Below are 20,547 nucleotides of genomic sequence, written 5' to 3'. Positions count from 1 at the left end.
GCTGGTGAAGGCCCTTCTCCTCCTCCCCATGAGGAAGAGGGTCCCCAGAAAATGATGGCCACCGCTTTGTCTGATGGGAGGGGAGCACAGGGCAGGGTAGAAGAGGCAGACGGAGCCTCTCGGGGTGCATGAGGGAGTTTTGCAAAGCCCAGGGCTGAGCCAGGGACCTTTGGATCTTCCCCCGATGCTCTTCCAACCAGACTCATTCTGCCCTGCCCTAGGTGCTCTCATCCCCCTGCCAGCCATGCCAGGGCAGAGGCTGAGGAGCAAGAATTCATGGAATCACAGAGGAGTTTTGGTGGGAAGGGACCTCTGGAGATCGCCAGTCCAACCTCCCACACAAAGCAGGGCTGGATGGAGCCCTCCAGTCTTATCTGGCCATTGCTGAACTGTGCCTGACCCCAGTTACCATCCCCAAATCTGTTCTGCTCTTCTTATCCAGGCAGTGTAAGATGGCACATCTCGTCGGTGGGTTCCTGTCCTGCCTGCCTTGCCAGCACCTTCAGCTCCCGGCTCTGCTTCCTGCACAGAGCAGCCCCGCTCTTGCTGCTCCCAACAACATCCTCTTTGTAGCAGGAACCCAGTCACAAATGGTTCATAAACTGTCAAGCTGTGACACAGAAAGACCTGTTGTCATAACTGGGCATCATCAAATCAGATCCCAAGTGACTGCTTTCGCTTCTTCATGCAGCTAAGACTCTGCACGCAGTGTTCCCTGGGCAGAGGGTCCAAATCCGAAGCTCTCCTGACACCTTTAAATTGCCTGTCAGGAAAGAGTTGCTGCTATGGATATAGGGTCACCTTTTGTATTTACAGCCTTCTCTGGGCTCTCCTTGGATCCCAGCTTCCCTTGCCAAGGCTTTCTTGGCTGTAGTCAGAAGCAGGTCCAAGGTAGAGACGGGGAGTCACGACAGCAGGATGGGGACAGGGACAGGGCACAACCATGTCCACAGCATAACTCAGGCACGGCCCAAGGCCCCCAGCAGGGGAGAGAGGCCCCACAATGAAGCCGGTCACTCTCTGTCTCCCCTGCTCTTGTGTACAGCACATCCCCCTCCCTGTCTGCCTGCAGCCCCTCCATGCCCATCCTGCTGCCCAGCACAGCACGAGAGCCCTGGCCCTGCAGTCCCTCTGGCAGCTCCTGCTGCTCTGGGGACAGAGCCACCTGCCCCCAGCTGGTGCACAGGGAAACCTGCTTCTCGTTCTCATTTCCTATCTCTGAACGCTGCCTTGCTTCTCTCCTGGGACATCCCTGCTCCCCAGGGAGCCTCTGCCCAGGTTAGTGTGTCCGTGCTGGCCTAGCTGTTCCTGCACCCCTGCCCTGTGCTCCCCGCAGGGCCCTGGACTGGCAGTGCTGCTCTGCAGAACAAGCAGCTGTGAGGCCATGGGGTGACTCCTGACCCAGCTCTGGCCATGCTGGCTGCAGCAGGAAGCAGACCCAGCTGGACAAGGATCAACACCACTGACACCGCTGACACATCTGTGCTCATGGGCAGTGCTCAGAGTGACTCCAGGGCGTTTGCAATGGCAGGAGATGTGTTTGGGTGTGCACTAGCTCCAGCCTGTGCTGTTTCACTGAGGGTGAGGGAATCACTCTCCAGTGCCCCTTCCCTGCACCTCCTGGGTCCCCACTGCCTCTCCTGGCATTGCAGAGCCCTCGTTTCCCCATGCCTACCTGGATTTAGTGCTTTACCTTCTGGTCACCCAACTGTGGACCATCCCTCACTTTGTGAGGCTCCACTCTCTGCCCACACCAGGCACACGCTGTCCCTGGAGATCCCCTGAGCTCTCCTGGGAGCTCAGATTCCCCTCCAGAAGAATGGGCATCTCTCATCAGCACTGTCACCTGTGGGACAACCCCAGGCAGGCAATTCAGAGACCATTCACCATCTTCACTGGTCACCAACAGATGAACCCTGGATCCAGCCTTCAGTCCCTAACAGATCACCCAGGGAATCTGAGCTCATCCCCCACAACCCATGGAGTTCACAAGCAGAAGAGCAGGCCCTTTTGTGATGCAATCCCTTTAACGTATTTTTGACTCCATCTTCTGAAGAAAGGCCAGACTTCAGGCACGTCACAAGGGAGATCCCCTTTTATTATGGAAATGTTATTCTGGAGGCCAGGTCTGGCATAGGGGTGTCCAGTGCCTGGTCCTGCCTGTACTTCCAGGACACATGCACATGGAAACACAACCCTATCACCACCAGGTTATGAGAACTCCTGGGCCATATCCACAGAATGGAGCCCAGAAGGCCAGCATAGAAATGAGGAGAACAACTCTGAAAAGAGAAGGGCCTACTGCTGTGTGGGGACATGTCTCCAGGAAAGCTGCAGCCCCCATGGGAAGGCTGCAGCGAGGAAATGCCTGCTGTGGCAGTGGGGGGATGATACTGTCAAGCACAGGGTCTGTCCGCACAAGCTGCTGCCTGACTCCCCTCCCCTCCCCTCCACCCCAACCTCCACTTGTAGTGTTGGAGCACTGGAGAGGGAAGGGACTAGCCCATGGGGACACTTGGCTGCCACCCTCACAGGAGAGGGGTTTGAGATCATATCTGACTGTGGCCAGGAGAGGTGAGCTCTCCTAATGGACACGGGACCCATGGTCTCACCCTGCCTGTACTCATCGCAGTCTGACTCTGTGCCCCTGAGCTCCCTTGGTGTCAGCACCAAAAGAGACACTGCAAAGGGAAACTCTCCTCATTGCACTGAAGGCATCCAGGGAGCTCAGACTAGCGGGCTCGGAGGTTCCCCCGTCTCTGCTAATGAAGGCGGAAGCCTGGCTTCCTGCTTCAACACGGTCTCTTGATCAGATTCAAATGAGAGATTCCGGAGTAGACATAACATGAACCTGAATTTTTTTTTTTAAAGGAAAAAGAGGAAAATAAGAAAGAAAAAAGTAAAACACACCCTGATGCCAAATACCCTGGGAATGAAGAGCATGGGACAGTTATTGGTGCTGACATTGTACTCATTGAACCAGTTTCCTCAGGGCATCTTTGAGCTCCTTGTTCCTCATGCTGTAGATGAGGGGGTTCAGAGTTGGAGGCACCAACGAATACAGAACAGCCACCACCAGATCCACAGCTGGTGAGGAGAGGGAAGGGGGCTTCAGGTAGGCAAACAGGACAGTGCTGATAAACAGGGAGACCACAGCCAGGTGAGGCAGGCACATGGAAAAGGCTTTGTGCCGGCCCTGCTCAGAGGGGATCCTCAGCACAGCAGTGAAGATCTGCACGTAGGACAGCACAATGAAAATGAAACACCCAAATAATAAACAGGAACTAACCACAATAAGCCCAACTTCCGTGATGTAGGAGTCTGAGCAGGAGAGCTTGAGGATCTGGGGGATTTCACAGAAGAACTGGTCCACTGTGTTGCCTTGGCAGAGTGGTATTGAAAATGTGTTCCCAGTGTGCAGCAAAGAATAAAGGAAACCACTGGCCCAGGCAGCTGCTGCCATTTTGACACAAGCTCTGCTGCCCATGATGGTCCCGTAGTGCAGGGGTTTGCAGATGGCAACAAAGCGGTCGTAGGCCATGACTGTGAGAAGAAAATACTCTCCTCCAAGCAAGAAGAGAACCAGAAAGACTTGAGCAGCACATCCTAAGCAGGAAATGGCCCTGGTGTTCCAGAGGGAATTGGCCATGGATTTGGGGATAGTGGTGGAGATGGAACCAATGTCGAGGAGGGAGAGGTTGAGGAGGAAGAAGTACATGGGGGTGTGGAGGTGGTGGTCACAGGCTACGGCTGCAATGATGAGGCTGTTGCCGAGGAGGGCAGCCAGGTAGATGCCCAGGAAGAGCGCGAAGTGCAAGAGCTGCAGCTCCCGTGTGTCTGCAAATGGCAGGAGGAGGAACTCATTGAAGGAGCTGCTGTTTGACATTAGCTCCTTTGAGGCAGAGGTGGACTGTCCAAGGAAGAAGAGACATTGACAAGTTAGGGCAGACTTCTCTGAGCAAAATTTCTCATAACCTCCCCAAACACACACATTACTTCTCCCCATCTCAGCAGCACCATCATTGAGCTCCATGGCTTGAGCTCTGCTTTCTGCTGGCTGAGTTTGACATGAGGAGCAGGGACCTCTGCCCGTGGGCTCCAGAGGAGTCAGCCCTGACTGACAGCACTGCGGGCATGGAAAGAGGGGTGACTAAACTGTTATATTCCCAGTTCCAGTCAGATTTCATCCACTCATAATGCTGAAGGTAGTTTCAGCACCTTCACTCCCAGTTATACATAATGTGGGTTCATGAATAGTTTTAAGGCTTCTTTGGTTTCCTTTAGCTGACCCTGTCACACGGGAGGAGGATTCCTGGAGGTAGAAATCCTCAGCATTGCTGCTGCACTCAGAGTGAGCAGCTGTGATTCTGGAGAGGCAAAAGGATTCACTCTGGCTTGAGTGCAGAGGGAGCAGAGCTGGCCTGTCCCTCTGCCTTGTTCCCAGCTGCCCTGTGCTCACACCTCGGAGGTGGAGGACAGTTGCACTCATGGTACCCGGAAAAGAAATGACACCGCGGCGAGCAGAGGAATCCATTTCCAAAGTGCCCATCAGCACTCTTTCTGAGGGAATGTGAGGCAGGTCTCAGCCCTCCCCTTCTAGACAGCAACACATCAGGCTCCTTCCAGCTGCCCACATCCAGCCACCCAACAGAATGTCTCAGCATGACCTCAGTATCTAGCTGGCTTCTTCCTGGGACACCTAGATAACATGCAGCTGCAATGGGAGAGCTGTGTCCTTGTGGAGGGCAGCTTGCAGCCCAGCCAGACACACCAGGGAAACGGCTGAACGTCCTAAGGATGGGGTGTCCTGATGAGAGACCTGGCTCATTCCCAGACCCCCACACTGCATTGCACAGACACCCACAGGTTAAAGGGCACCTCACTGTCAAGGACACGTCTGCATGGCAGGACCCGCAGGGTCAGTGTCTGAACTGCATCAGAAACCCCCCTGCCCAGAGAGTCCAAGGGGAAGCACAAAGGCAGCATGGGCAGGTGGGAAACATGGAGCAATACCATGATATTTGTGGTGAGGGAGGCAGGGACAGGGAGGGACAGAGGGGCACTCACGAGTGTCTCCTCTCCTGCATGTCCGGCTGCTGAGGAAATGACTCATGTCCTGGACCCCACAGCCTTGAGAGCAGAGGGCTGTGCTGCCTGGGAGAGGAGAGGAGGCGTTCGAGTTGATAGTTTCCTCTCACTCTCTGACCATGACTCTGCTGCCTGGAGCTGTCCCTGTGGGGAGCTGTTTCTCTGTCCCCACGTCTCTCCCCTCTCAGTGCTCACACACCCCATCCCACCCGCTGGGTGCTCAGCTCTGCCCTGCAGAAACCTCCCAGAGGCAGGACGCTGCTCGGGGCACCTCCATGTCTGCAGGTGCTATGGAGCAGGTGACAGAAACCTTGCTGAGGCTGGAAAGGTGATGCTGGCTCTGTCCTTAGGCTGAGGGGTGGATGAAGGCATTTGCTGAGTCCCTCCCAGAACTGGTCCTCTCTCAGTGTCACTGTTTTGGAGCCCCCGTCCCCTGTTTACACCTGACAGATCCAATCCCATTTCACTCCACCCAAAGAGAATCAAACTGAAAGCACAGACTCATGACAGCTCCTTCTCTTCTAGGTATCCCCTGCCTTGGCATTCCTGTTGAAAACTATCCTCCGGATATGTTCCCCAGCCCTGACCCACACAACAGCCTCTCAATGGCAGAAAGTACCTGCCCTGATGGGGGTCTCTCCTCTCACCCAGAGCTTCTCCCCGCAGCACCATGGGGAGTTCCCCAGACAGGCTGAGTGCTGACCCTTGCAGGCGGCAGAGTCACTCTCCCGGGCACACAGCACCCTGGGGCACAGCAACACTGCTCTGAAGTACAGCCCTGGGCAGACCTGGGTGCACATCGAGGTTCCACACCCCTGCAGCCATCCCTGGAAGAAAGGAGCAGGATGCCCTGTCCCCCTGAATGTGTGGCTGGGAATCCCTGCTCTGAAGCATCTCCCCATCCTGGGATAGTAGTCTTTAAAAAAAGAGTCATGGGATGGACTGGATTCAGAAGACGCCTCCAGGAACCACAGTAGTATTGCCCTGTAGCCAGAGACTTACTGTGAAAAAGGCTGTGAAGATTTCTCCCACAATGAGCTCTCCTATGTCCTCCCACTCCACACTGCCTTTCACTTCTCTCTGCCTTCTCTCATCTCATGTCAGCAGCAGCAGGCAGTGCCCAGAGCCCTGCTGCTCTTTGCAGAGGAGCTGCTCCTGCACACAGCTGTCTCTGGGCAGTGCTGCCCAGTTGCCATGATCTCCCTCCATCCCCGGAGCCTGGCCCCTCTCAGGAGCAGAGGCCCAGCTGAAGATATGAATTTCTCTGTCTCTTGTGCTCCCTCCTCCTGGGAAATGTTCCCTGAAGTAGACTGAAATATTCACTGATGGTCCTTCTCTAAAGAGTGCAGAGAGACTGATTCCAACATTGCAGTTTATTTCATCAGAGGATGACTATCTATCAAAGGTGGAAATGTTCCACTCTGGAAGTCCCTATTCCCATCTCTTGACTAGGCACGACACCTAGACATGAACAAGAAGGGAGCTCATTGACACATGGTTCAGGTGTTGATTCAGATGAGTCAATCTGGGCATCTCATGCTGATTCAGAAGGCCCTGGGATGCAGTGGGATACAGATCCCTCCCGTGAACTCCACAAACTCACAGGAGGTGGGATTCCCCTTCCCAGAATTGAAGTGAGCACAACATAGAGGTCTGCATGTGAGTTCCTTGTCTAAGCTGCCATTGTAATCACTGGAGATGGAGGATGAGAGTCAGCTGTTCACCCACAAACACCTCGGGAGAGTTGAAGAGACAGAGCAGGTTCCAGGCATGTGCCAGTCTCTGCTTGCTCTGATGGAGCGACTGTGAGACCCGCATCCTTCTGGAGCATCAGGTGGGGGCTAGGTAGGATATTTCCTTGGCCATCTGAAAGGACACTAGATGCCCACTACAACTAGAGCCCCACTCACTAGGAAGCTGAGACAGATGCAGATTCCAATGTTAAAAACAGCTGTTGTAGTTCAGTGCACACACTTGATTTTGTGACATAGAAATAGGCTGGCAGGGCCATTTCAGATGCCTGGGGTGTCCAGCACAACCGCATGTCTCTAGCAGATACAACATGGGACAAAAGGAAAACCATGCCCCTTTGCAGTGATTGCTGGGCAAGTGTCCAAGGGCATCTTGGCTTTCCTACATGTGCCCAGACAAATGACAAACTGCCTTTAGGGAAAGTCCATCCCATCTACATCCATGTGTGCTGCATAAATGGGAAGCACATTGCAGCAACATCTCTGCTCTAGTCCCTGCACTCTCAAACCCTTCTACCTCTCCTCCTCCTGAACCTCTTCTCACCCTGCCAGATGATATGAACAGGGACTAGGCTAATGATGACCTCAGGGTGCCTGGATCACAGGCTGCCCAGGCCCAGTGACTTCTTCACTGCCACCTTGTCCTTCCTGGAGATTAGTTCAAGAAGTCTGTCACAGGCCCAACGGTGCTGCAGAGTCAGTTCAGTCCACCAACACCTCTCTTGACATTTCTGCATGGCCCAGCTCTGTTTCTCCCTGGCCTTGGGCACTGCAGGGTTTGCTCACTTAGTGGCAACCTCCTTTCACCATTACAGAGGAGCGCAATGCCTAGTGCAGGACAACAATACGGTTGGGTAAATCATTCCTGACCCACCTTATTGCCTTCTGTGATAAAAGACCTGCACTTGTGGAGGAGAAGAGAGTAGTGGATGTCCAGTGGACATCCAGATGGGCAAAAAGCTGGTTGGAGGATGGAGCTCAGAGGGGTTTCATGAATGGGTCATGCTTGACCAGGAAGCCAGGGAAAGGTGGGGTATGCAGGGGTCTACCCCACATCCTGTCCTGTCTGAAAGGCTCATCAGCAGGGCAGAAGAACATGTGCACCAGGACAGGTGGAGACCTGACTGGCAGAGGAGTGACCCCAAGGAGAAGGCCCTGGATGTTACGAGGGATGTCATATGAGCCAGTGGTGCATGCTCACCACAAAGGAGGCCAGCTGCATACAGGACTACATTAGGAAGAGCATGGCCACCCAGGCAAGGGCAGTTCTTATCCCCCTCCACTCAGCACTGCTGTGGCCACATCTCTGGAACAGCATGTCCCAGTGTGGTACGCCCAGTGCTGGAGGAATGTGGAGCAACTGGAGAGGGTGCAGAGGAGGTCTGCCAAGATGGCATTGGGGGCCTGAAGCACATGGCCTGTATGGAGAGGCTGAGGGACCTGAGCATCTTTAGCCTGCTGAAGTGCAGGCTAAGACCAGTACAGTAGTCGCCTGTGACTGCCTGTGACAGGGTGGTTTCAGAGATGATGGAGCTTTTCTTGGTAGTAGGAAGCAGCATGAGAAGGGGAAAGAGCCACAAAGTGCATCTTGAGAGGTTCAGACTGCACTTCAGGTAACAAGAATGTCACTCGTAGGGTAGTGCTGTGGTGCAACAGGACACCCAGAGGGACTCCGTGATCAGCCCCTTGCCTTTTGTTTCAAGGAACAGCCAGCAAGGACAGAGGGATGTCAGTAAAGGTGGGGAGATTCTGCAGTGAGAGCAAGGTGGGAAGGAGGTTGGGTGTCTACAGGCTGCAGGGAAACAGGTGCAGATTTGGGACAGCATAGGACAGCCTGTGGTGGAGATGACAGGAGGGCAATGCCAAGGCTGAAAGCCTCCAAAAGAACTGAGGTCTTTGTCCTCTTGGCTATGGCTAGTGTCTCTGCCACCGAGGCCTACGGGAAGATGATGTTTCCTTACAGCCATGTGGCCTTGCTGCCTCCTTACCTCCATGGAGACCAGGAGGTGCTGTATCGTTGTCCTGCACTTGACATTGTGCCCCCCCCCCCACCCTGACACTGCCCCCAGGAAGAGTCCAGAGTAAAGTGTGAGGAGAAGGATCTCCCAATGCAGGGGCTGGCTGTGGTTCTTGGCCATTCTGCTTGATAACACACATCAAGGTTGACTTGGCATCACAGCCACCCTCACATTGCCTTTGCCTATCTGCAATCAATGCCTCCAACTTTCTACTCTAATCAGCCACCAGGGAGCTTTTGTTGATAATGACCCTCAGTGGGACCCATTAACGCTCCAAGAAACTTGGGATTTGCTTCTGACATAAACTTATGAGAGGTTTGTTCAGTCTCCTCTCAGCATCGGAAGTTCATGGACTCAGCACCAAAGACACCTGAGGGGTCATTAAAATGCAAAAACTCCTAAGGAACCATTCCTCTCCCCATAATTTTCTTCAGCTCTTCAATTCTTGTGCTGTGTCTAATTGGAGAGGTTTCAGCAGTGTATTTCCAAGAGGAAGATTTCAATGAGCATTAAAAAAAAAAGGATTTCTGCTTTCAAAGCTTTCCTTATCTTTCAGCTTACAACCTAGAGTGATAGCCACCTTCTCCAACTGATATTGATACAGAGTGTCTCCTAATGAAGTCTGGACAGGTAGGAAAAGCACCATCCTGGAGGTCAGACATCCATGCAAAATGTTCCTCCCCACCTCCCCAGCCCTGACAGTTCCTGCATCAGCCACTGGGGACTTAGATCACTCTTGTTCAAATCGAACCTTTTGCCACTCAAGGCTGCAGCTGAGTGTTACTGTTCATGTGCACCAATTCCCACCTGCTTTCCTTAGACAACTAGCTGCAAACAGGCACACAAGGATTTGTCTTAATTGCGATCAGACACAAATAAACTTGATCCAGTGTCATAAATAAAATACACTCCTCAACTGTATGTCAAGTCCAAGTTGCCTCCAGTGTGATCCACGGTCCACAAGGAAAAAACCTTCCTTGAAAGGTTCTTCACAAATAGATAGGAAAGGCTGGATAGACACACAGTGCAGGAGTTGGTTGAAGAGATATTTAGACTGCTGAAAGACAAGGCAAGCTTTAGACCCCCAGAAGCTTAAAGCAGCAACTGGAGAGTTGAGAGGTATCTGACTGATAAAGAGTAAAGGGAGGAGAAAGACTGGAAAACTATGGAAATGCATATGTCCACACTGTCTGATGCAAAGTTGACTGTAGAAATGATCAGTGTAATCCAGGAATGTGGAAACAGGTGAATGATTAGTGAGGTTAAAATTACAGCATAACAGACAGAGCAGTGATAACACAAGTTAAGGGGCAGATCAACATTTCTTCTCCTGAGATTCATGCCCTTCCTCAAAATTTCCATTATGTCATCATGGGAAAACACTGAAATGTTATTATTCAGTCCTTTCAGCTAATGAAAATGTTCTCATATATATATATTTTTTAATGTTGAAAACAGTTCTTCACCTTTCCAGGCAGAGCTCAGGTGTCCAACCACAAGCACCCAGTGGCACTTGGAGAGGCCCCGGTGTCTCTGAGGCACCTGCCTGGGCCTGGCAGCTCTCACAGGGGACCTGCGGAAGACCAGAGCCCCTCGGAGCTGCAGATGGAGGTTGGGCAGAGGGGACCAGGGCACCTGCAATGGCACCAGCCCTCCATGACCCTGTGACTGCATCCCACCACAGTTCTGAAAATCACTTTCCTTTTCAAACAGAAAGATAATGTGGAAACACCCCAGAAGACCAGTATACTAAAACAGAACAAATCAAGAAAGACAATAAGAACATAAAAAAATTAATAGCTGGAAAGTATAATAAAACATTTATTTGCTTTCAATCTTTTTTTCTTAATTTCTTTCTCGTTTCATTTTTAATCTCATTTTCTAAACTTTTCTGTTATAATCAGGCCTGCACCATTAAGCAAGATATTTTTGTGTCTCGCACAGAGCCCAGTGCTCAGAAAACCACCCCCTGCCCATGGCTGTCCATGCCACTCCTCACTCTTTGCACACAGCATGTCACACTCTGAGGTGTCAGGCTCTCTAAACTGGTGAGGAAAGCAGGGGGACCAGCTTCATCTACTTTGGGGGTGGCCAAATTTGCACAAATCTCAGCATACCTGTGTTACTGTGACATTTTAAAGGAGTCCCTAAAACATCTAGCCACACTCCCTTTTCATTCCCTCCACAGTCAATGAAGTGCCACTTCATTTTGGGGGAAAACAGGGAGGAGGCTGATCCCACCCCAGGCCAGACCCCGTCAGTGCAGATGTCTCTGCCTAACCCAGGTGTCTGGGCTTCCCTTTCTAGTCAATGGAGGGAAATAGGTTCCCTCAACTGAGTTGTTTTGAGAAACATTTCCTAATGACAAGCTAAGGTCCCATACGAGTCACCTCCAAAATTTCCAGCACCACATGGGAACAGCTACCCCAGGGCATCTCAGGCAGCAACAGCCTCTCTATGTGGTCCAATGAATCAAGCCCCAAAAGTGGATTCTTGTCCTAAATTGAAATCTTCTCAGAAAATAACTCAATGCAATAATTGACAAAAGTCCTCGTTTCCAAAACTTCACACAGGTTTTACCTTTGCCAAATATTTTTTTGTTCTTAATAATTGGCAGCACCACGTTTGCACACTTCAGTAACCATGGCTATGAAGCATGGCAGGGACCAGGGTGCCAGATAAAGCTCTCCAGATGATGTGTGTTAAGGGCACCTTTGCTCTTTTCTGGTGTCTCATCTCTATCTTAAGCACCACAGACCGAGAATCCTTGCTGAGGACTTCTAACAACAAAGAGCCTGCTTTGGTGCCTCAAGGAGGAAGGCTGCGTCCTGTCCCAGATTGTCCTACATCCTGCTTCTATAAAAAGAGCCACCCACAGGAGAAATCAGTTTTGAGGCTCAGCAAAGGATCTCAGCCTGTGGCCACACTTTGTACTGTTTCATCCCACATGACTTTGATCCTGTTTTTGAAAAATGCCAAATCCCAAACCAACCCCAAAGGCCTAGATTCCCACACAGGTTTGCCCAGTGCAGAGACCTGACAGTGCAGGAGCGCAGAAGTGACCGTTCCAGGGTCCCCTTTTAGGTATTTCACAGCCTTTGGCACCATCTGGGGATGTTCCTGAAGGATTTGTCGGAAAGTTTTGGAAAATAACTGGGGTGATGGGAGGTGACTGCTTTCCAGAACATGAGGGGAAATCTCTCAGCTCTCTCCCTGGCTGTGCCATCTCCATGGCAGTGACCTACTGATCCCCCAGATGACACGAGCTGAGGTCACAGTGGGATGTGCCACATCACAGGGAGGTCTCCGCGGTGCCGTGGCAGTGCCCTCACTTCCCTGCGAGGCCCAGGAGCTGCTGAGCGCTGCTCACCTGCTCCCCACTGCTGCTCTTCAGAGCCACTCCATGGCAAGGATGGGGGACAGAAGGCAGCAGAGCCAAGTTGGAGACCCTCTCCGACAGGCAGAGAGAAAGGGGCACACTGGAGACACGTTTTGGGTGATGAGATGGGAAGACTGTCCCTCCTCCCCATCTGGAGAGGCTATCCAATGGCAAAGGGGCAAGCGAGAACTGTTGGACTGAGACCATCAGCCCGGACCACCGTTCCTTGTTCCCAGTACTCCTGCAGCTTTCTCCTGAGGTAAGGGCTTTAGAAGTTTCTTCCCGAGGTGTCGCACAGCGACTGTTGAGTCCAAAAACGGTTGTGGATCCTGGGCTGCAGGGGTGGCTGGAAAGGGCTGGGGGCTGCCACAAGAGCCCTGCCTCAGGGTCCCGTCTGGCTCAGGGGACAGTGTGGCAGCCAGGACTCCTGGGTCCTGGCGATGGGGCTGCCCTGAGTACCAAGGATCCTGTGGGGCTGTCTCCACCCCCTTGTGGAAGGTGGGGGGCAATCCATGGCCAGGTTGCCTGGGAGTGGGTCCCCCTTTGGCATCTGGATCTGGCACGAAAGGGGTCCTGCATCCTGCAGCTGGCGTGTCCTGCAGCTCCCGTGGGGCTCTCAAGAGCCTGCTGGAAATGCCCATATGGGAAATGGATCCTTCACCTTGTAATAACCCCAAGGTGTCTACTCCTTTGGGAGAACCTCTGCTCCTTCCCCCTGGATCCCTTTATATTTCCAACTTGGCAGAGCATGTTTTGGGCTCAGAGATCTTGTCCTCAGATGGCCACAGCCACTGTCCTCCTGCAAATGGGGGTCAAACCTCTGCACCCAGAAGACAGCCTGTTGGGGAGAGCAGCTTGGGAACAGGTGGGGGTGCCATCGCCACCCCACAAGTCCCTGCTGACACCAAGCATTTTTCTCTGAGCCATGGGGGGCAGTGCTGGGGGGGATCCAGCAGGGCCATCTGCCCCAGCCCCCTCCCGGACACACACCTCCACTGCCCAGCACCGGCAGGCCCAGAGCTGCTCTGCCCCTGGCTGCCCTGTGCCCCTAGGGCTCCTCAGCCCTCAGCAGCAACATGCCAGTGCCCAGCGCGGCCCCGCAGAGAGCAGCCCCTGCCTGGCCATGGCCCAGCCCTGCCGGGTGCAGCGCAAGGGCTGCCGAGCCCTGGGGCTGCTGCAGGCAGGGGGCTGGGGCCCCAGGGGCGACAGGGCCCTGCCCTGCCCTGCCCTGCCCTGCCCTGGGGGCAGCAGGATGCTGGAGCTTAGTGCAGTTTGTGCTTCTGGGGATCATGAGCCTCAGTCCATAACAGGCCAGCAGCAGGCACATGGCTTCAGTGCAGACTGTGAGGTCGCTTTTCTTTGAGGATTAAGAGGCCAGTGGTGGGCACATGGCTGCTGTTTTTGTTTGTGAGGTCACTACTGCCTTACTATGTGATAGGCCAGCAGATGGCACATGGCTGTGATGAAGCATGTGAAGACACTGCTGCCTCAGAACTAGATGGGCAAGCAGCAAGCAAATTCCTTTGATGCACATTGTTAGGCCACTTGTGCATCTGTAAATGACAGGCAACAAGGAGACACATTATTGCTCCTTGTGCTTGTAAGGTCACATCAACCTTAGTGCCTGATAGGCCACTGCTAGGCCAATGGCTGCTGTTTGTGTTTGTGAGGTCACCTGTGCCTCAGTGCCTGATAGGCCAGTGCTGGTCATGTGGCTGATGTTTGTGGTTGTGAGGTCACTGGGACCTCATTTGCTGATAGGCCAGTGCTGGTCAGGTGGTTGGTGTTTGTGGCTGTGAGGTCACTTGTGGCTCAGTGCCTGATAGGCCAGTGCTGGTCACCCTGCACACAAATCACAAGAGGGAACGATTGGTCTTGCTTTTCCTTTAGTACCGTCCAGTCCCAGCTGGGAGCCTTTGCACTGCAGCACCTGCACAATGACAGCAGGATGCCACTTCCATTTCTAGTGCATTTCTAGGGACAGAGACCAGCTGAGGGAGCAGCTGCACTGCAAAGGGTTGCTGACACTGTCACATCAACTCAGCACTGCACCAGGCATCAGCCTGACGCCAGGCCTCTGCTCTGCCACCTAGTCTGCAAACACACTGCCTCTGCCCCACAGAGCTGCCTCTTCTGCTCGATACAACCAGGTGCCACCAAGAAGACATGGATGCAGGACACTCGCCACTTGCACACTCCCCAGCCACTGCTCTGCTCGCTGCCTTCCCTTGGCTCCTCAACCCAGACACACAGCGAAGCTCTTGCCGTGACACCACAAGGTGGCCAAGGCACTCTAGGCTCACAAGGCCTGTGCAAATAAGCAGCACAAGATCAGACAGGGACAGAGCTGGCTCCTTGGGCGATGCTGCTCTTCCCAGAGGGAAGGATCGTGCTTTCTTTGGGCACAGCAGGCTGCTGCTGTCCACCTCCATTCCCTCAGGAACCTCCAGCTAGGGATGGGGGGGAATGGGGATTTTGTTTAGTAAAACAAAGGCTACAGATACAATGGAGAAACACTTGAGAGTCCGGAAGGCCCAAACTAGCCTTGGTTCCTTTCCTTTACTTTCTTGGACAAGGGGCCCTGGTGAAGGGAAAAGGATGCAGAGGCTTTGACATGAGGCCCAAGCAATGAGACAGCCCCAGACTGCAGGTCTGCTGAAATGCCAGCTGTCCTGGCTGCACAGCCTCTGCAGCAGTAGTCTGGGCTCCACAGCTGGCTTCACAGAGCACTGAGGGCTGGGTGCCACGGGCAACCTGGCCCTGGGCACATCTTCACCCCTCGCAGAGCCACGAGCCCAAGAGCTCTGAGACTTCCTCAGGTCAAGCTACAGAGGCTTTGGGGCACTCACACAAAGGCACCCAGGAGATGCTGGTATTTAGTATAAGAGTCTAGCACTTGTCCTATATGGCACCACAACCTTCTAGAAAAAGGAGGGGGCACAACAGCATTTGCTGAGCACAGCTGGCAGTAACAGCAGCTGTGGGATGAGGAATTTGCAGCACAGCAGAGGTACCAGGAGGTGAACCCACACCCCAAGTCACCCACGGAAGCCAGGTGCATTTATGGAAGCCTTCGCATCCATACGTAGCCTCTTCTCATTCACTTGCAGCTGCTTTCACAGAGGGCTCACGACGCTGGCAAAGATGTTGACAGGCACAGGGACACACCCTGGCATCCTGCCTCCACCCTTGGGGGCTCTACGAGTGCACTGGGAACCTCCAGGAGTGGAGCAACCTAGAAAGAAAGAAAGAAAGAATCGGAGTGTTACTGTCAGTTCTGCTGGCCTTACAGAGTCTCAACAGGCAGGGGCAAATGTCTCCCCTCCATGCTGAGATGTATTGGTGAGAGCCTGATCAAGACTTCACTGGAAAAGGACCCAAGATACCTCCTCTACTGGGACCTGCCTTGAGCAGGGCATTGGATCCCTACCTCCACATGTCTCCCCCATTGCAGCCTCAAGGAATCTACTATTCTGAGACTCTTTCCAAAGGCACCAGCGGCTTTGGAGATGCCGCCTCCACCGCTCACCAAGGACAGGTGTCTCAGAGCCACCCATTGCCCTCAGAGGCATGACTTCTTGTGAGGTGGCATCTCCCCTCTCTGCAAGGGTCTGTGTAGGCACAAAGTGGAGAAATGGCTCTGACTGCTTTGATTAACTACCCATCTCTCTGAGGGATCGCAATGGATTAGGGTCTGGGATGGGAAGATGCAATGAGGGTCCAGATGCAGCAGAAAGCCTTGAAGGAGGGAGAAGATGACTTTCTCCAGGGGAGTCAGCAAAATCCCAAAGACTCACAGAAGCATCGAGACCTTCAGAAACTGCAAACCTGAACCTCAGCTGACAGAAACCACCACACTGCGAGCAGCTCTGGCTCGCACCAGGATGCTCCAAGGAGGCAACATGGTCACCAATAGTCCTCACCCAGGTCTCCCAGAAGGACACCGTGATGGCAGGCTCGGCTCTGGGAGCAGAGCACTGCTCTCTCCAGCCACCTCCTCCCAGGCTCAGCAGCAAACACTGGGGCCACCACCCGGCTCCACCACAGAGCACCCCACACTGTGACACGCCGCTACCCCCGCACCTCACAGACGGATGGCAGCCAACACGTGCCTCTGCATCAGCGACACACAGGCCACAGCACCACACATGGCGGAATACAGGGCATCCGCAAGTGCCCCACAACACACAAAGCCCAACTCTCCAGACCTTCCATTCCCTTCTAGGCCTCCAAGGCCTTGCAACAGGCACTGCCTCTGAACATCCACTCACAGCCTGGGGCCTGCTTACTTCCCACCTCCAGGATGCAGAGAGCAAGTGCCCTCACAGGGGCTGGTCAGGCCAGCTCTTGCCTCTCGCTTGTGCCTCAACTTCTCTGAACAAGAAATCTCTTGGAAAATGTGGCCCATACCTTTTTTTTTTTTTTTTTGGGCGGGGGATGACATTCCTTCTGTCTCCTCCAACAGCCTTCGCACCCATTCTCCAACGACTGCATACGTGGACAGAAAATCAGAGACTTCTAATGTGTTACATCTCCAAAAGTGTCATAAAAGCAGGTGGACACCTCAAAGACAGAGACAGCACCCAGACCTGGCAGGAAAATCTCACAAGCTCCCTGCTGTTTTGGCAGGGGCAATTTCTAAAGCACACACACCCTGGCAAGAAGAGAGTACTAACACCACTGCTCACACCAGCACTAGAGTCATTTAGCAGCCTCAAAAGTCTAGCTGCACTCCCTAGCTCACTGGGAGGAGGCTGCAAGCTTCTACTTAGCAACAAGTGGAAAGGCAAACTCCGTGTTCATGTTCACCACAGAATATCATCCACATTTGAAATGTAGCAGTGGTAACTCATGATGACGGAGTGGAATAAAATGTGTGTCAGATGATGGGGAACATCTACTTCTGCTTCATTAATGAGTTGCATTTCTGTACTGCTGTGGAGCTCTGCAGGGGTCAGTTCCTCCTCTCAGCACACACAACATACCCAGAAGTGACCTCACCACCAGCATCCAAGCCAGGGGTCTTCTCCGGACCTGTCAGCTGCTCACACAGAGCTGACCTCACAAGTGCATACCCCCACCACATGCCTGCTGTTGGCCTATGGGCTTCAGAGACAGAAGTTTCCTCCAAAGAACTTCCCGAGCCACAAACTACTGCTGGCCTATCAGGGACTCTGACAAAAGAGACCTCACAAGCAATGTCCACACCTAGCTGCCTGCTGCTGGCCTATCAGGGACTCAGAAAGACATGGCCTCACAGTCACCTTCACAGCCATGTCTCTGACACTGGCCTATAAACCTCTCAGACAGAAGTTTTCTCACTACAACTTCCCCTGCCATGCGCCAAATGCTGACCTACCAGCTGCTCAGGCAGAAGTGATCGCAAAAGCTCATATCCCAACCATGTACCTGCTGCTGCCCTACCAACTGCTCAGGGAGAAATGACCTCACAAGCACCTTTCCAGCCACATCTCTGCTGCTATCCAATCAGTTCATCACTCAGAATTGACCTCACAATCAACAGACAAACCTTCTTCCTCCAGATGGCCTATCAGGTGCTCAGGCAGAAGTGACCTCATCATCAACAGCCGAGCCATGTGCCTCCTGCTGCCCCTTGCTACTTGCAAAGAATTGCTTTGACATTGGTGATTTTCTGGCATAGCTCCCTTAGTCACTAGTGACCTCACTACCCACACCCTGACCATGCAGCTGTGGCCACCTGCAGCTCCCCCTGCCTCCCCCAAGGCTCAGCCAGCTCCTGAACGGCTTCCCTGATTCACCTCATGGCTTCACAATGCTCATAGTGCAGCAAAACACCCATTACGGACCAGTTACTGCCCCAAAAAAAGATTAGCTTTTGCCCAGGTAGTCTCTACACGTAGACCATAAAACTTAGGAATTGGAAAAAGGCCTGCAAGTAACTATTGGCAACAGTTTTGAAAAAGCTGATTTCATGGGATGAGCAATTAGGAAGCTGAAGACAGCATGGCCTCATGTCCCAGGCAGAGGGAGAAGCCTTCCCGCAACTCACAAGTCTGGTTCCTTCCCCAATACTGAACAAAACCAGCAAATCCTCTACGCATCCAGGACAACCAGCATTCTCGTACTCTATGCCCTACACAATTGGAGACACGTGGAAGGACTCAGGCCAGGGCATCTCAGCTGGTGAAACCAGCAGAGTCACAATTCAGCAACTCTTCCCCCAACCTAGGAGCATGGAAATAACAACGGCAAGTGGGAGCACTGGCCGTTCGGCCACTTTCAAGGCCCTTCACAAGCAAAACAGCTCACACTTACAGAGCTGCTCTGGAAACACCCTTCATGCTGCTGCCAGGGTCACAGGTCTTGGGGCAAACCAAGAGGCAGGGAGCAAAAACAACGGCTAAGGCACGGCGTGACATGCGGGGACAGCCTCTCTCAGAGCCACTCGGAAATGCCGTTTTCAGAACAAAAGACACCATTGGGAAGGGCCCCTCGCGAGGACACCAGCAGCCTGCTCACACTTTGCCCAGCAGCTCCCAAACGCAGCTTGGAGCAGCACCTGGGGGCTGCGGTGGCAGCAGCAGCTCAGGGAATCGCTTTAACATGGGTCTCCGACCTCCGGCAGGGGCAAAGCTTCCTGCCCCCAACCCCAGCAGCTGCCCCAGCCCAGCTGCTCAGGGCAGGCCGGCACATCTGGCTGCAGGGCAGCTGCCCGCTCTGTCCCCGGTTGCTCTGTGCCGTGCTCACGGCCCCACCAGCCCCTGCTGCAGCTCCTGCAGGAAAGCAGCCCCAGGGCCAGCACCGCTGCCCCTGCCCCGGCAGGAGGGCACCCGCCGGCAGCTGAAGGTGCCCGCAGCCCTGCCAGCCCCGCTCACACCCACTCTCACCCGCTCCCTCCCTCCAGCTTTGCTCCAGCTCCACTTACACCTCTTCCTGTTTCCCCCATGCTGGACTCCGATTGGCTGAGAGAGCCGTCATTCAAATCCACCTCCATGTTTCTCTTGCCGGCCAATAGGAGTGCAGCACTGGGGGCATTGCCATGGAAACGTTACAGCCTCCTGCCCTGGCAGCCAGCTCTGCCCCCTGCCCCTGCGGTTGGTCGCCATCTTGTGGGCGGCATCGTGGGGCATCGCGAGGTGTCGTGGGGCCTGGGGTGCAGCGTGGCCCCCTGTGCCCGGGCACTGCGGGGTCCTGGGGCGCGGCTGCTCCCCTGCCGGGGTTGGCCTCTGCTGCAGGGGTCCCGCAGGGCTCCTGGCTGCCCTGTTCCCCAGGGGCGGTGGGGGGCGTGAGGGAGCAGCCCTGGGGCCTGTGCTGGTGCCGGACCTGGCGCCGGCGTGGGGGCCCTGGGCATGGCCATGGGCGCTGGAGCCTGCGGGCAGCATCCTGCTGCCCCCAGGGCAGGGCAGGGCAGGGCAGGGCCCTGTTGCCCCTGGGGCCCCGGCCCCCTGCGTGCGGCAGCCCCGGGGCTAGGCAGCCCTCACGCTGCACCCGGCAGGGCTGGGCTGTGGCCAGGCAGGGGCTGCTCTGTGCAGGGCTGTGCTGGGCCCTGGCGTGTCACTCCGCAGGGCTGAGGAGCACCGGGGGCATGGGGCAGCCAGGGGCAGAGCAGCTGTGGGCCTGCTGGTGCTGGGCAGCGGAGGTGCGTGGCCAGGAGGGGGCTGTGGCAGATGGCCCTGCTGGACTGCCCCCAGCACTGCCCCCCACGGCTCAGAGAAAAATGCTTGGGGTCAGCAGGGACTTGTGGGGTGGCCATGGCACCCCCACCTGTTCCCAAGCTGCTCTCCCTAACAGGCTGTCTTTTGGGTGCAGAGGTTTGACCCCCATTTGCAGGAGGACAGGGGCTGTGGCCATCTGAGGACAACATTTCTGAGCCCAAAACATGCTCTGCCAAGTTGGGAGGATGAAAGTATCCAGGGGGAAGGAGCAGAGGTTCTCCCAAAGGAGCAGACACCTTGGGGTTATTACAAGGTGAAGGTTTCATTTCCTATATGGGCATTTCCAGCAGGCTCTTGAGAGCCCCACGGGAGCTGCAGGACACCCCAGCTCCAGAACACAGGACCCCTTTTTTGCCAGAGCCAGATGCGAAAGGGGGACCCACTCCCAGGGCAACCTGGCTAAGGATTGCCCCCCACCCTCCACAAGGGTATGGAGGCAGCCCCACAGGATCCTTGGGGCTCAGGGCAGCCCCAGCCTCAGGACCCAGGAGTCCTGGCTGCCACCTTGTCCCCCAAGCCAGACGGGACCCTCAGGCAGGGCTCTAGTGGCATCCCCCAGCCCTTTCCAGCCACCTTCACAGCCTGGGATCCACAGCCATTTTTTGCACTCAACA

The 20,547-nt window shown here is 54.4% G+C and overlaps 1 protein-coding gene across 1 annotated transcript in view; it reads right to left on the bottom strand.

Annotated features, from left to right (window-relative positions):
- Positions 1-20,547, bottom strand: part of LOC136996019 (olfactory receptor 14A16-like) — a 112,663-nt gene that overhangs the window by 1,413 nt on the left and 90,703 nt on the right. The window contains exon 2 of the mRNA XM_067317015.1: positions 2,996-3,910. Within this exon, the coding sequence (XP_067173116.1) occupies positions 2,996-3,910 (915 nt within the window). The remainder of the gene's footprint in view (positions 1-2,995; positions 3,911-20,547) is intronic.

This window comes from Apteryx mantelli, unplaced genomic scaffold, assembly GCF_036417845.1.
Source record: "Apteryx mantelli isolate bAptMan1 unplaced genomic scaffold, bAptMan1.hap1 HAP1_SCAFFOLD_20, whole genome shotgun sequence".
Classification (NCBI taxonomy): Eukaryota; Metazoa; Chordata; class Aves; order Apterygiformes; family Apterygidae; genus Apteryx; species Apteryx mantelli.
Note: the sequence above shows the minus strand (reverse complement) of the source record. Positions and strands in the feature narration are given on the sequence as shown.